The 14258-nt window shown below is 41.0% G+C and overlaps 1 protein-coding gene across 1 annotated transcript in view; it reads left to right on the forward strand.

Moving 5' to 3' along the window:
* The window catches only part of CHAMP1 (chromosome alignment maintaining phosphoprotein 1), a 51716-nt gene extending 47688 nt beyond the window's left edge, over positions 1 to 4028 (forward strand). Inside the window, exon 2 of the mRNA XM_078657883.1 lies at positions 66 to 4028. Coding sequence (XP_078514009.1) covers positions 138 to 2540 — 2403 coding nt within the window. The 5' untranslated portion in view covers positions 66 to 137 and the 3' untranslated portion in view covers positions 2541 to 4028. The remainder of the gene's footprint in view (positions 1 to 65) is intronic.
* The last annotated feature ends 10230 nt before the right edge of the window (positions 4029 to 14258 follow it).

Consider the following 14258-nt stretch of genomic DNA (forward strand, 5'->3'; position numbering starts at 1 on the left):
TGCACAGATTAACTATGGTGACTACGCTTTGTTTTAATTGACATGTTTGTGTTTTTGTTTTCTAGGTTATCGGACTCTTAATACTGGGAAGAAGACTGAGCGTTGCCGCATAAGTTTTGACTAACCACTACAAAATCATGGAAGCAATAAATAAAATGAATGATGTACGCCATTTGGAGTGTTCTCGCTGTAATTTTAGGGGCAGCGATGATGAAAATTTACAAATACATATGGGGACCATCCATCCTGAATGTTGTGATGAGATGGATACAGCTGGTTTGGGAAAACTCGTATTTTATCAAAAAAGTGCAAAGCTCTTTCATTGTTTCAAATGTTTTTTCACCAGCAAGATGTTTTGCAATGTCTATTATCATATTACTGCCAGCCATTCATTACTAGACAAACAGGCTAATGAGCTAAATAATGTTTTCTCTACAAAGATGGAACAAAATGGAAATGCAACACTTGAAGACAAGCCACTTCTAGAATCAAGTGAAGATGAAAAATCAATGGATGATTCCAGTGAACAAGATGAGAAAGAGCAAATAGCAGTGCCTATGAAGCCTGATGAAAGTGTGTCAGCCCTTCTACAAGAACAAATAAAGTCAAAGGAAGAAGAGAGTTCTGATGCAGACTCAAATAGCTGCACATTAATAAAGCAAAATATGAATTTGCTTGACAAAAAGGGCAAGTTGTGCAACAGTGATGAAGATTTTGAATCCAGTGATAACAGTAGTACATACCCTGTGGTGAACAAACCTGCAGCTAGTGCTTCTCAAATGATGCACATACCAGAATTTTCAGACGACGAGGATACTCCTGGCCTTCCAAACAATATCATGGAATTTTCAGACAACGAAGAGACCGTTCCTCTTCCAAGTGAGTTAATGGATTTCTCAGACAATGAAGACACACCTGCAGTTACTAAGAACATGATAGACTTCTCAGAGAGTCTAAAGGTCCCTTCTGTGACAAAGCAAATGATGGAGTTTTCAGATGATGAAGAAACCCCGGCTCTTCCAGAGCATTTGATGGATTTTTCAGACAATGAAGACAACCCTCCTGAGTCAAAAAGCCTAAAATTTCCAGCGAATGAAGAAAGTACGTTATCAAAAGAAAAAGAGTTTTCAGGAGATGAAGATTCCCGGTCACAATCTAAAGATGAACCAGAATGTTCAGATGATGAAGAGAATACTGTACTCCCTAAAGATGTACCAGAGTTTTCAGATGCAGAGGAGGCTTCTATTATGTCAAAAAATATACCCGAGTTTTCAGATGATGATGATGATACACCTGCTCTGCCCAAAGGCATCCCAGAGTTTTCAGATGATGATGAGTCACCTTTACCAAAAGGCATTCCAGAGTTCTCTGGTGATGAAGATAATACAGCTCAGTCAAAGGAAATGCATGGTTTTTCAGATGACTATTATAATACTGGTCTTTCAAAAGTAGTGTCTGGCTTTTCTGATAATGAAGATAATTCAGCTCGTTCAAAAGAAATCCCTGAGTTTTCGGGTAATGAGGATGCTTCCACAAGGTTAAAAGACTTAATGGACTTTTCAGACACTGAGGAGATACCCACTTTGTCAAAAGACATGGAGTTTTCAGATAATGAAGAAAATTCTCGACCTAAAGACGCAATGATGTTTGCAGGTCTCAGAGAAGCTCCTGGCCAAGCAAAGGGCATAATGTCATATTCTGATAATGAAGATGCTTCTGCTCGACCAAAAGGCATAATGGAATTTTCAGATGATGAGGAAATAAGTACTTTTTCAAAAGACATACCCAAGTTTTCAGAAGATAGCATTAGTCCTACAACTCCTACCCGGCCAGATGATGTGTCAGAATTGTCAGATAATCTTATCAATTCTGAGCCTGTTCAAGACATGCAAACACATTCACCAAAGTCTGTAACTCCAATACAAGCAGAGAAAACGTATTTTGCAGATAAAATAACTTCCTCACATTCCACTATTCCAGTAGAAATACACACACCTTCTCGATCAAACGATTTACTGGAGTTTTCAGAAGATACTCCTGCACAGTTGAATGACTCGCTGGCATCTCTGGGAGATGAGACTCCTATTGATTCAAAGGATGCATCAGAGTCATCAGAAGAAAAAGAGGCTCTAAGTCAAGAAGAAACAATGTTAAAGTATCTGCGACGCGCTAAAGGAAAGTATTACTGTTTAATGTGTGAGGGCCGTCCCATGAGGAAGGGTGCCGTCTTGCATCACTTGGTTGGAAAGCACAATATTCCAAGTCCATATCACTGTAAAGATTGTGGAAAGAACTTTGTTTTAGAAAACGTGTATAAAAATCACTGTTCGTCCCACACTGAAGGTCAGTATAAGTGTACTCGTTGTAGTTTTGAAACAAATCATCCTAGGGGGTTCAAGAAACACCAGACCCATTGCCAAAGCAGACATAGTGAAGGAGCAAATAAAAAGCTTTTTGAATTTGGGGAAAATGCTGAAGAAAGCATTAAAGCTGACAATGATGAGGATGGCGAAGAGAAACATTCAAACACAGATTCATAAAACAAGCAGGTGACAATCTTTGTATGTAAAGAAATGGTTGCCAAAATATTTGGTGAAAATTAAGTGTTAGCATTTTAAAATAACAGCTGAGCAAAATGTGTCCGTTAGCTGCCTCCTAGATTAATTGACGTGCTCCACAAACTTCATACAGTATTTTGTCGCGGACAGTGTTTCCTTCACTGCCAAATGTTTTATTTTTACTTTCTTTCTAATTAAACATTGTAAGAAACTGAATAAAAGCCAAGAATGGCTGATGCTTTATTAAAAAAAAACTATTACTTCTAAGGGGGACAATATAAAGGCCTTTAGCAGTACCATTTGGGAGCATAGTAGTAAAGCTATATAAAACACCCCACTCACAATGTACTGCTGTTAGGCCAGCACACATCATGACATGCTCTTGGGAAAAGAAACATGTTCTGGAACTTACTCAGATCATTTTAGCATATTTATGTTTTGTTTTTTTCTTAATTACATAAACTTCATCATGCAAAGAAGATTATAATATGTTGATAGTATTAATTGGAAGTACGCTGAAATAATTTTGGTCTGTACTCCTTCTACAGTGTGACATGTGCATTGTCTCTTGACTGTGTTGAACTGTTCAAATTGGTATATTCTCAATCCTTTAAGAATCAGCAGTATAACACGTTTTTATCATAGATATTGTATATATAATGGCTCTTATAACTGAACTGCAGGTTATAATTTCTATTATGTGGTAGGTATGGCAATTATTTTAAACTTCGCGTTTCGTAGCTTCAACTAACAAAAAGGTATTATTTTGATTATGATGAAACGATTTGCCATCTGACTTTTTTTTAACCACTTTTAAACCACTTTTACGCATAGTGTTGATGTAGTCTACGTTTTCCTAGAAAAAAAATGAGTGTTTAATTTCCTTTCAGTATTTTTGTTAATTTTTATATACAAGCAACATCATTTATAATGTTTTAATGTCTCAAATAGAGACAAAGCTAATATTGATTTAGCAGAATCCAATGCATATTGGACATCAAAGAATGATTAACTTCTGTTTAAACATAGAGCGCTTACAATGTTTAAACATAGAGCGCCTACTATACTGCTTCAGACAGTATGCTCCAGTTTTAGCTTTTCTGCAACCCAGATAAGTCCTGCACATTGCAAACTGATTATTGAAAATTGGTTTCTTGTAAAAGTAGGCTGCACGATTATGTTTTTGGTACACCTTAGTGCAAGGATAGAACAGTTACAAATAATTTTCCTTGAAAAATATATATTTTGATTTCATCACACAACTCTCCATAAATGCAAAAAACTTCACTTTGGTTACTTAAGTTTTCACTTTTGATATGATTTGTTCTCACCCATGATTCTCATAGACAAACTGTGTCATTTCATTACAAAAAAAACAGTCCTTTCACCTTTTGGCTTCTGGTATGTTAAGAAAATGTCTATTTTCAATTACTTGAATGAAAGAAAGTAAATTTTTTATAAGATCATAAACCAAGTCGTAGTGTGTTTCATTCCCACTCTAAATGTTGTTAAGATTTTGATGCTACTCTAACTTGTTCCCATTTCAAGTATTATCCACATTCAGTACATAACACGATCAAGGTAATTTGGCAGTACATTTTTATCCTTAAAACATGATATTTAGGATTTCTGTAAAAGAGGTTTTGTATTAATTTCTCTTTCTAGCTTGTCAGATATTTCAGGTTGTTGATCTGCTTACTGGTGTATTTTCTTTGCCAGCGTAATTCAGAAAAAATAAGATGTTAATGCAACCAATCATAAGACGCCAAAAACTGTATTCTCACACTGTTGATTTTGATTTCTGTTTTTAGGTTTGTGTTATGTTTTGCAGGTTTCTAAATTCAGTGTTTTCTTAAATGTTTATTTCGCTTTTTATGTATGTTCTTTGGGCTCACACATATCAAATCAAAAGAGTAATTAAAGTAGAAACCAAATGCTTGCTGGTTCTTCAAACTAACATGACAGAGCAAAAACTAGAGGAGAATGGAAAAATCCACAGCATTTATCTATAACAGATATACTCCTGATTGTATCCCATTCTGAACCTGTGGGTATCTGCCATCTAGGGGTAGGACCAGAAACTGCTTCTGCAGGTGTTGTAATACAGAGGTTGCATGCTGTGACCACGCAAGTTATGCTTGGCACATATTCAAATCTGCATGTATGTGTACCCTTTTTTTTTTCCTTTCAGATTTTTAGTGTTGGGCCTGAAAAGTTCTCTGCATGGTAAAGGATGTGTACCCGTATCATGAGTGCCCAAGAGTACTGTTGTCTGGATCCCTAATGCTGATTTTTGTTGTAATAGGAAACCATCGATCATGTGTGTGCGTGCCATGACATAGGCCTGTCTTACAGATTGTGGTCTTGTTGGGCCGGAAAGGGCTCCCAAAGCGATTCCCACATAGTGGTGGAAGGCTACCTCCTTGTAAATGTAAATTGATACTTGTATAGCGCACTACTCACCCGCAAGGGTCTCAAGGCGCTTGTACGAATACCGCTGTGGAACCCATCCTGGCTTTCCCTGTTAGGTGTCCACTACTGGGCACCCCCAAGGTGGAGGCCAGGCATCCTTAGCGTTGTGGGGGCCGTTGTGGAGATTAAGCAAGCTATTGCCCAGAGTTGCAGAGTGGGACTCCATGATTGGAATAGGCACAGAGGAGAGAATTATCAGGTCCGTGGAATTTTGAGCCCAAGACCCGCCGAGGCGGGGAACTGAACCCTGGTCCCGGGCTAGACCTCTGCATCAGGGTCTGCCGCTCTAACCATTGAGCCATACTTCTCCACACCAAGAGGTAAGCCGCACAAGCGTGGTGGTGTCAATATACTGTGTAGTGATCAGTAGAAATGAACAGGGCCTTTTTAGATCTCTCCTAGGCAGCGAGCATGCGCTTCTCTAGGAGGGCCTTTGGCTATTGGTCTTCACTTGTCAAGCACTGCACTCGTGCTTTTGGCGGCAACCCCCTTGCACAAGTGCAGTGCTTGAAAAGTCGAGACTGCTTTCCCAAGCGTGCGCACACCTCCTGCTCCCCCTCTTTCTCACAACCTCGTCCTCGTCCTAAATCACTCCCCCTCCTGGCACCCGATTTATTTCTACGTTTTCCCAACCATGCACCCCTCTCCCTCTCTGAGGTCTCTACTGCTGCAGCCTGCACGCATCTCCTCTACCGTTCAGTTATCCTCCTCTTTCACCTGTTACTTTTTATTCTACTTTCTGCCTTTTTCTGCACTCACCCATTCGCTCGCTGTGTGGCTGAAAGTGTAGAGCGTTGCTTGGCTGGGTATGTCCAGCGCTTAGGAGCAGCAGGAGCAGGCTTTGAAGCGCTAATAACGAAAAATGATATAATACTGAAAACAATGAGCTACAATGCCCGTGCTTTTGCGGTCAGCCATTATTTCAGCTAGGATATCATTTATCCTGCACGTGGCAGTCGCTTCGCAGTTGCCTGCAAGGTTTGTAGTTACAAGGGTTCTGTAACACGAATTTCCACGGACATATCATGTGTGTAAATTATTGCAGTTGGTTGAGCGCCTGTTGAAGACAGAGTCTCCGGCTTATCAGTGCTTTATGAATACAAACAAATGCACATGTGTACGTCCCTTGTTTGACTCCGTCTTCCTTCCATACAACAGCTGATGATGTTGCACCAAGGATATTGTGCTGGATAACTAAGCACTTATAAGGTCCCAAAGGCGAGACCTATTGACTATGCCAATGCTTGTTAACAATGGAGGAGGGGGCAGGTATAATGCTTAGTGCGAGTCTGAGATGATAAAATCAATGTTGTGATTGGACTCCACAGTTCTTGCCTGCTCAAAATGAAGACTTGAGTTTTAATCTCCTCTTTCCTCACTCGATTAATTGTGTAACTGTGGGCATTGAACTGTAATGCGTTTTCCAAAATAACTTCATTTGTCAAAAATTGTGAGCACTCTGGAAGAGCCCCACCCCTCAGAAGCCTGTGCCACTGGAGTGAGGCATACAGGCTTACTCAACTTTTTAAAGTTCTGCTGCTGTGTGCTTAACTCGCCCTTGGACAACATCCGTAATTATGTTGAGTGTTGTGCAGCACAGGAGGGGTGTTCTGTGCTGGATAAATGTGTGCCTGGAAAGGATGCAGTGTAGGGATAGAGCAGTGCTGTGCAGCACATGAATGGTTAGTGAATTTACTGAGTGTATGTCTACCTGCAAGTGTTGTGTACGAATCTAGGACCCTAGTGTAATTTTCCCGATTCATGCCCATATATAGGTATAAATTACCCAATCCTTATTTAATCAAGTTAAGTGCGCTACTGAGGCGTAGGCGCATCCCTGTGGATTGGGCACACTTGTGTGGTTCAGCATAGGCGGCTGATTCCAAAAAGGTTCAAAAACAGTTCAATAAAGAATTTTTCAACATGTGTTGTATGTTTATTTTCTGAATATCTTCGTTGTAATGCGTTACATCACGCAATTCATGTAGGTCAACATAATCCAAATTGTTTAACAAATGCTCCGATGCATTTCGGACTCCAAGAGTCCTTTATCAAGGAGCGCTGCAACAAAGGATATAAAAATGCATCTTAGATCAACGGTACAGAACGGAATTTAAACTAAACAAAGTGAGGGTGAAAAGTGCTTTGGAGAGAAGAGAATATAACCGCATGCCTCGAAAGACTATCGGGAAACCAAAGACGTGTAAAAGTGAGAATCGGGAAACATGTACCAGAATGTGACCGCATACTTCGTAGAGTTGACTAGTAACCAAACCCGTGTGGAAGCGGGGATTGGGGAACGTGAAAGCGAAGAGGTTGAACGGGGAACGTGGGGTGAGGAGGCTTACGTGTAAACGATCAGGAGAGCGTTCTCTTTGACACTGACAAAATCAAGCGGTAACAAGACCGTCAATATTAGGGATAGGTGAAACCGTGGTTGAAGGGTGAAAGTCTAATAGGGACACTTACTAGGTGCGGCTGGAGTGGCGGGTGCTGAGACCGTGATCCAGGAACTTCGTGGAGTGAGTGCGGAGTTCTGGAGGGTGATGAGACCAGGAATGGAAACTGACAAAGGACTAAAACGAACAGGGAAAGTGAGGCGGCCATATTGGAGTGGAGTCGTGGGGACAGTGTGATGGACTATATACAGTGTTAGAAGAAGCAGAACAATGGTGCAAAGCATCAATAAAGTACCCAATGTGGTACTATAGGTAACAACTTAATTCAGTCCGGTCATTAAGACCAAAAGGTTTCAAGGATTGGAGTCTATAAATCCATGATGTCTCCCGTTGCAGGAGTGTCTTGTTGTTGTCTCTTCCCTCAATGTTTGGAACAATCTCAAGAACTAAATATTTTAGTTGAGCAACGCTGTGATGAGCTTCATTGTAGTGGGTTGCCACGCTGGATTTGCCATTTTTTGTGCGGATATTTGACTTGTGTTCATTCAAACGGGTTTTAATCTTTCTACTGGTTTTCCCAACGTAGATTTTTCCGCATGGACATTTGAGTAAGTAAATGAGGTTTGTTGAATCGCATGTAGCGTCTACATTCAATTTGATCTCAAAGCCTTTCATCGGATGATTGATGATGTTTCCTCTGAGGACATTGTTGCAATTATTGCAATGGTGACAAGGACGGGTGCCTGTGTGTCTCATGGGTTTTTCAGTGGTTTTAGACAAAATTTCTTTGATGTTCCTAGGTCGGGTGTAGGCAAAAATGGGAGGTTCCTTAAACAGGTCCCCGAAGTCAGGTTCACACGATAATATCCGCCAATGTTTTAGGATGATCTTTTTGTATATGTTGCTAGAGGTTGAATATCTTGAGACTAGAGCAATTCTTTGGTTTTCGTTTTTTTCTTTTCTTTTTAAGGCTTCTGAACGTGAGATGGCGTTTGTTCTGTGTATTGCATCTTTGATGATAGTCTCTGGGTACCCTCTGTTGAGAAATCTTGTAGCCATGGTTTGTATTTGAGAGTTTCTACTATTCGGCTCGGGCACTATGCGTGTAACTCTTAACATTTGGCTAAATGGTAGGTGTCTCTTCAGGGAATCCTGATGAAAGCTGCTGTATTGTAGCGCATTGTTGCGGTCGGTGGTCTTGCGGAAAAGGTCAGTCTCAATGCCGTTAGGGGTGACTTTAAGGAGTACATCAAGGAAAGCGATTTCCTGATCAGAGATGTTCCATGTGAATTCAATCCGATCATCCTTAGTGTTGAGTTCCATGAGTGCCAGTTCTAGATTTTCACGAGAGTCTTTCCAAATGAAGAATAAGTCATCTATATAGCGTACGTATAGTTTCAAATTGTCTGTCCAGATTTTTTTAGTCTGAATGTGGTTGTGTTCAAAGTTACCCATGTAGATGTTCGCGTAAGTTGGGGCAGCGCAATTGCCCATGGCCATGCCGGACATCTGCAAGTACCAGTGATGTTCAAAAGAAAAATAGCTGTGATATAAAGTAAACAGCATAAGCTCCAAAATGAAGGTTTTCAAAGAGTCTGTTATATCTGATTTAAGTAATGCCTGTTCTACTGCTTCAATCCCACCATCGTGGGGAATGGAGGTGTATAAACTCTTGATGTCAGCCGTACATAATATCACTTTTTCACCATCATTGATTTGTATTGATGTCAGTTTGTTGATAAAATCCGTGGTGTCTTTAATGTAACTCTCAAGGCTTACGACCATAGGTTGTAGGTATCGATAGATGAACTTGCCAGTCGGTTCGTGTATAGAACCTCTGGTGGACACAATGGGACGGAAAGGAGGGTCCGTCAGATTCTTGTGTATTTTAGGCAGCATGGTTATGGTTGGACTTCTGGAGTGTTCCACTATCAAGTATCTTTTGGTTCTTTCATCTATGGTGTCGTCTTCTTTGGCTTTTTCAATGATTTTAAGTAAGTCAGCTTTATATTCATTGGTAGGGTTACCATCGAGTGGCATGTAGATATCGGCGTCCATAACATGTTCCGTGGTTTTCTGGTTGTAGAGGACTGTATTCAGGATGACAAGGGCGCCTCCCTTATCAGCTTTCAAGCATTTAATCGCAGTGTTGATAGCAATGTTTCGTAAAGTGTCTTTATCTTTGTTGGTGATGTTACTGCGTGTCTTTTTCTTGAAATTGATTTTAGCAATGTCTTGTCGTACCAAGGTTTCAAAAATATCGATACTCTTGTGGCTGTTGGTTGGCATGTAGTTGCTGGATGGGCGTAAGCCTAATAGCAAATCAGGTTTGCTTTCCTTTGGAGGTTCCAATATTTTTTCAAGAAAGTGTTTCAATCGTAATTTTCTAGTTAGTTTAAAAGTGCTGACTTCAAGCTCAAGTAAGTTGGTATTACTCGTAGGGATAAATGTCAATCCCTTTTGTAGAATCTTTGTTTCATATCTAGTGAGGTTGATGTCTGAGATGTTTATCACTAGCGATTCTTCCTGGTTTTCGGTTTGTTCTTGGAGAGTTGTTGGTTGTCTTCGTTGTTTCTTTGCCCTTTTGCCCCGTCTGGGTCGTCGGTTCTGTCTGGGCGTGTCTCTAAAAAAGGCACAGTGGTAGTTGTATCTGTGTTAGAGGTAGATGGGGCAGCTGTCTGACCCGATTGATCGTGGGAGGTTGTTGGTCCTGTGGGGTATCGTCTTGGTGGGCGGTTGGTGTTATCGCTGCCAGAGGATGAAGTGTCGGTGTTCTGATTGTACGGTTTATTCCTGCGACGTTGGGCATAAACGTCCGCCCAAGTGTACACTTCCCCTAGTTTATAATCCAAGGTGTCCCGCCGGAATTTACGTATTTTCCGTTCATTGATTTCTATGGAGTGTCTGTCTATTTGTCTGTTGACATCTTCCAGAGTTTTTGCTAATAGTGTATATAGTCCATCACACTGTCCCCACGACTCCACTCCAATATGGCCGCCTCACTTTCCCTGTTCGTTTTTAGTCCTTTGTCAGTTTCCATTCCTGGTCTTATCACCCTCCAGAACTCCGCACTCACTCCACGAAGTTCCTGGATCACGGTCTCAGCACCCGCCACTCCAGCCGCACCTAGTAAGTGTCCCTATTAGACTTTCACCCTTCAACCACGGTTTCACCTATCCCTAATATTGACGGTCTTGTTACCGCTTGATTTTTCAGTGTCAAAGAGAACGCTCTCCTGATCGTTTACACGTAAGCCTCCTCACCCCACGTTCCCCGTTCAACCTCTTCGCTTTCACGTTCCCCAATCCCCGCTTCCACGCGGGTTTGGTTACTAGTCAACTCTACGAAGTATGCGGTCACATTCTGGTACATGTTTCCCGATTCTCACTTTTACACGTCTTTGGTTTCCCGATAGTCTTTCGAGGCATGCGGTTATATTCTCTTCTCTCCAAAGCACTTTTCACCCTCACTTTGTTTAGTTTAAATTCCGTTCTGTACCGTTGATCTAAGATGCATTTTTATATCCTTTGTTGCAGCGCTCCTTGATAAAGGACTCTTGGAGTCCGAAATGCATCGGAGCATTTGTTAAACAATTTGGATTATGTTGACCTACATGAATTGCGTGATGTAACGCATTACAACGAAGATTTTCAGAAAATAAACATACAACACATGTTGAAAAATTCTTTATTGAACTGTTTTTGAACCTTTTTGGAATCAGCCGCCTATGCTGAACCACACAAGTGTGCCCAATCCACAGGGATGCGCCTACGCCTCAGTAGCGCACTTAACTTGATTCAATAGAGACGCATGCGGACAGTTGCGTCACCTGGAGGAGCACCTTCACCCGCTTTCACCAACCTTTAAAAATCCTTTGCAACTTTATTATCTTAAAGCTGTGCGCCTATGCCAATCACCTCTCATCTATTCCAATCCTTATTTAGCCATAGAAATTATTACCATATTTAGACTGAGCCTATGCAGTCCAAATACGGCATGGCTACTTCCACTAAGTTCCGAGAATCAACAACGATTTCTTAGAAAAACCCGCCTTCAGCAGCTAGGGACTTCCCCTTGCCTGAATACTAATTTATCTAGGAAATCATGGAGTTTTCAAAGAACTGAGTCTTTGATGACGTTATTATGTCCAATCATAGGTCAAACTCAGCACCTTCAAGGTATAAATATGCCTTCATTTGCCCAGACAACCACAGTGGTTTGGAGCAGTTCGACTATCTACTTGCCCGACGCGCCCTGCAGCAGCAAGTGCCGAAGGAAGCCGACCCTCCAGCTGGCGCACTAAGAGACGCTGTCTTTTCTCCTGCCGAGAAATCCACCTCCAGTGTTTCCAGGCTACCCTTGTGGGTTGCTGGGAAATCGAGTCCTGCGAGAGAGATACAAGACCTCCTTCATTCTAAAACCAAGGTACGGAGCTGATTAGACCCGTAGAGAAATCTTGGAATAGATTCTTGGCAAAGAATACTAAACTTAAGCTACACCTCACTTACTTCTTCCCCTGTACTAGACTTAGGTTAGGTACACCGTGGTAGGCGTATTTTAGAAGCACCAGTTGAGTACTTTTAGTTATTATTTTATCACTGTATGTATTATATGTTATTTTATATGGCTTAGAAACCATACCATGCTTTTACAGTACTACTTTATAATACTTTTCGTATTATACGCATTGTACTTTACAACCAGTATTACTATTGTAGCAGTACATTTCTTATGCTTGAGAAAGAAGACTGTTCAATAAATACTTTTTATTGAAAACACCCGTCTTTCTATTTCTCAGCACCTCTGGTGAAACGAAGCATGCACGATTGACTGAGTAAAATAGTTATCTATTGTTTCCGCGACTCTAGAGAGTGATTTCTTATTCTTGGGAAACAAAGTTGTCATGTTTATGCGGTTGTCAGAAACGAATCCCTTCTTGTGAATTCGAGAAAGTTTCTAGTGACCTCTGAGCTAGCTGGCACTCACAATTAAAGTTTAATATATTCGGTAGAGACCTAGTCGACCTCAGTCTTACGTCTAAACTACAGGATATATTATTCCAATGCGCAGAGCCCATTGGGAATATAGGAACTACACTACATGGTGCCCAACGTTTGTTAAGGCGATAATTTAACGCTGGATACTAGAGTAACTCAATCGTGCTTTTCACACAGACCCCTTTTCCCGTAAAATACTCCAATAGATGTCTGGAGTGGGTGACAGGATAATATCCGCCAAAACTGAGTAGGACGAAAAATCCTAAGTATTAGTTTTTCGTTTGTTCAACGTTGAAGGATACAGTGTTCCAAAATATTGTGAACCTAATCTTTGTTTCCTTGAAACTTTGCTCTGCAAAAACTTCCAGTCGACAAAAATGTTGGATAGTGAAGAGGAAAGGCGTAGAACAGCAGCAGCTCGACCAGCCGTAGAAGACACAGGGCTTCAACAAAACGAGGATGATGCTATAATCATCCCGGTAAATGTAATAAAAACTATAACTTACAAACTCATAACCAATGGGGTGTCATCGAGAGGTGGTAAAGTAATCTTTGTTATAGAGGCACATGAATATCGGCAGACAGAGGTATTCTATTCATGGATTCAATTCCCTGAGCAGATGCAGGAACACACAAGTTCCACTACTACAAAGTAGAGGAACCTCCAGAAGAATGTGTTCCTTACGAGGACATTGAAATTCCATTAACTTACCAAGAGCATCAGCTCTGATTTAAAGGCGCCCTACAACATCAAAATCACATTACCAGGCTCGGTCCACTAGGTAGACCAGGAGCAACATGGCCGGTACTAGCCAGCTATACACCACATCCTGACATTGAGCAAATGACAGGTCGAGAACTGTAAGCTCAGCTGAAACAGTTAATTAAAATACATAGACAATTGGTTCAATATGTCATGCGGACCTTAACAGTCCAACCTTCTGTAAGGATTCCACAGCACACCCCTCACCAGGGGAACACAAACAAAATCACACCACAGACTATACAATCAGTCATTGGTAAATTGCCCACAAAAAGGGAACAAATTCCATTCTGGTTAGCTCAAAAAATTACTCAAATAGAGGCAGTATTCCCTGATAGTACACCTCACGAGAAACACAGAATTTTAACAATCTGTTTACCAATGGAGATCGCACCACATGTGGAGGACTGTGACACTTGGGGAACAGTCTTTGCTTCAATCTACACAAAAACAGACTTCTGAGACAGATTCAGAATGAATACGGACCAGAACCTGCTTTAAATCCCGGTATGAAATTACTAAAAGATTTCAAACAGGTCTCGGCTATACTATTAGCACACATTAAAGGTGAAGCAGCATCCGTGGCAATCCGCCAAAAGCTAAAAGAAACAGATGTAGCAGAGCAACCATATGAACTTGCAAGAATTATTGACAAATCCTAGGAAGAACTAGGAAAAGATAGTTTGGGTGGGAAACCATTAAAACCACAACTAACTGAAAATCCTGAAAAAGCTTTCATGAAAAATAATCTCACTACTCCTAAGAAGAAATCCGAAAGAAGAGGACAATCGGAACGAAAAGAAGAACGCGTGAAATCCAAAGACGAACAGCCGTTCCCAAAAATAAGAAAACTCAATTCACCAAGAAGAAGGTACCAAGCATAAAAATCAGACATGCCGAGGATCTTGAGGACACAACTCAAGAACGGGGAGTGGGCCCAGACAATGCTAGACAGCGCAGCAGAAGTGACCATAGCTCGCAAGATCTTGAAGGATCATCTGGAGACAGTGGACTTGAATGAATGCATTCAAGTTGAAATTGCCGACACCACGGTTAGTGTACCTCACAA

This window comes from Lissotriton helveticus, chromosome 8 (genome assembly GCF_964261635.1).
Source record: "Lissotriton helveticus chromosome 8, aLisHel1.1, whole genome shotgun sequence".
Classification (NCBI taxonomy): Eukaryota; Metazoa; Chordata; class Amphibia; order Caudata; family Salamandridae; genus Lissotriton; species Lissotriton helveticus.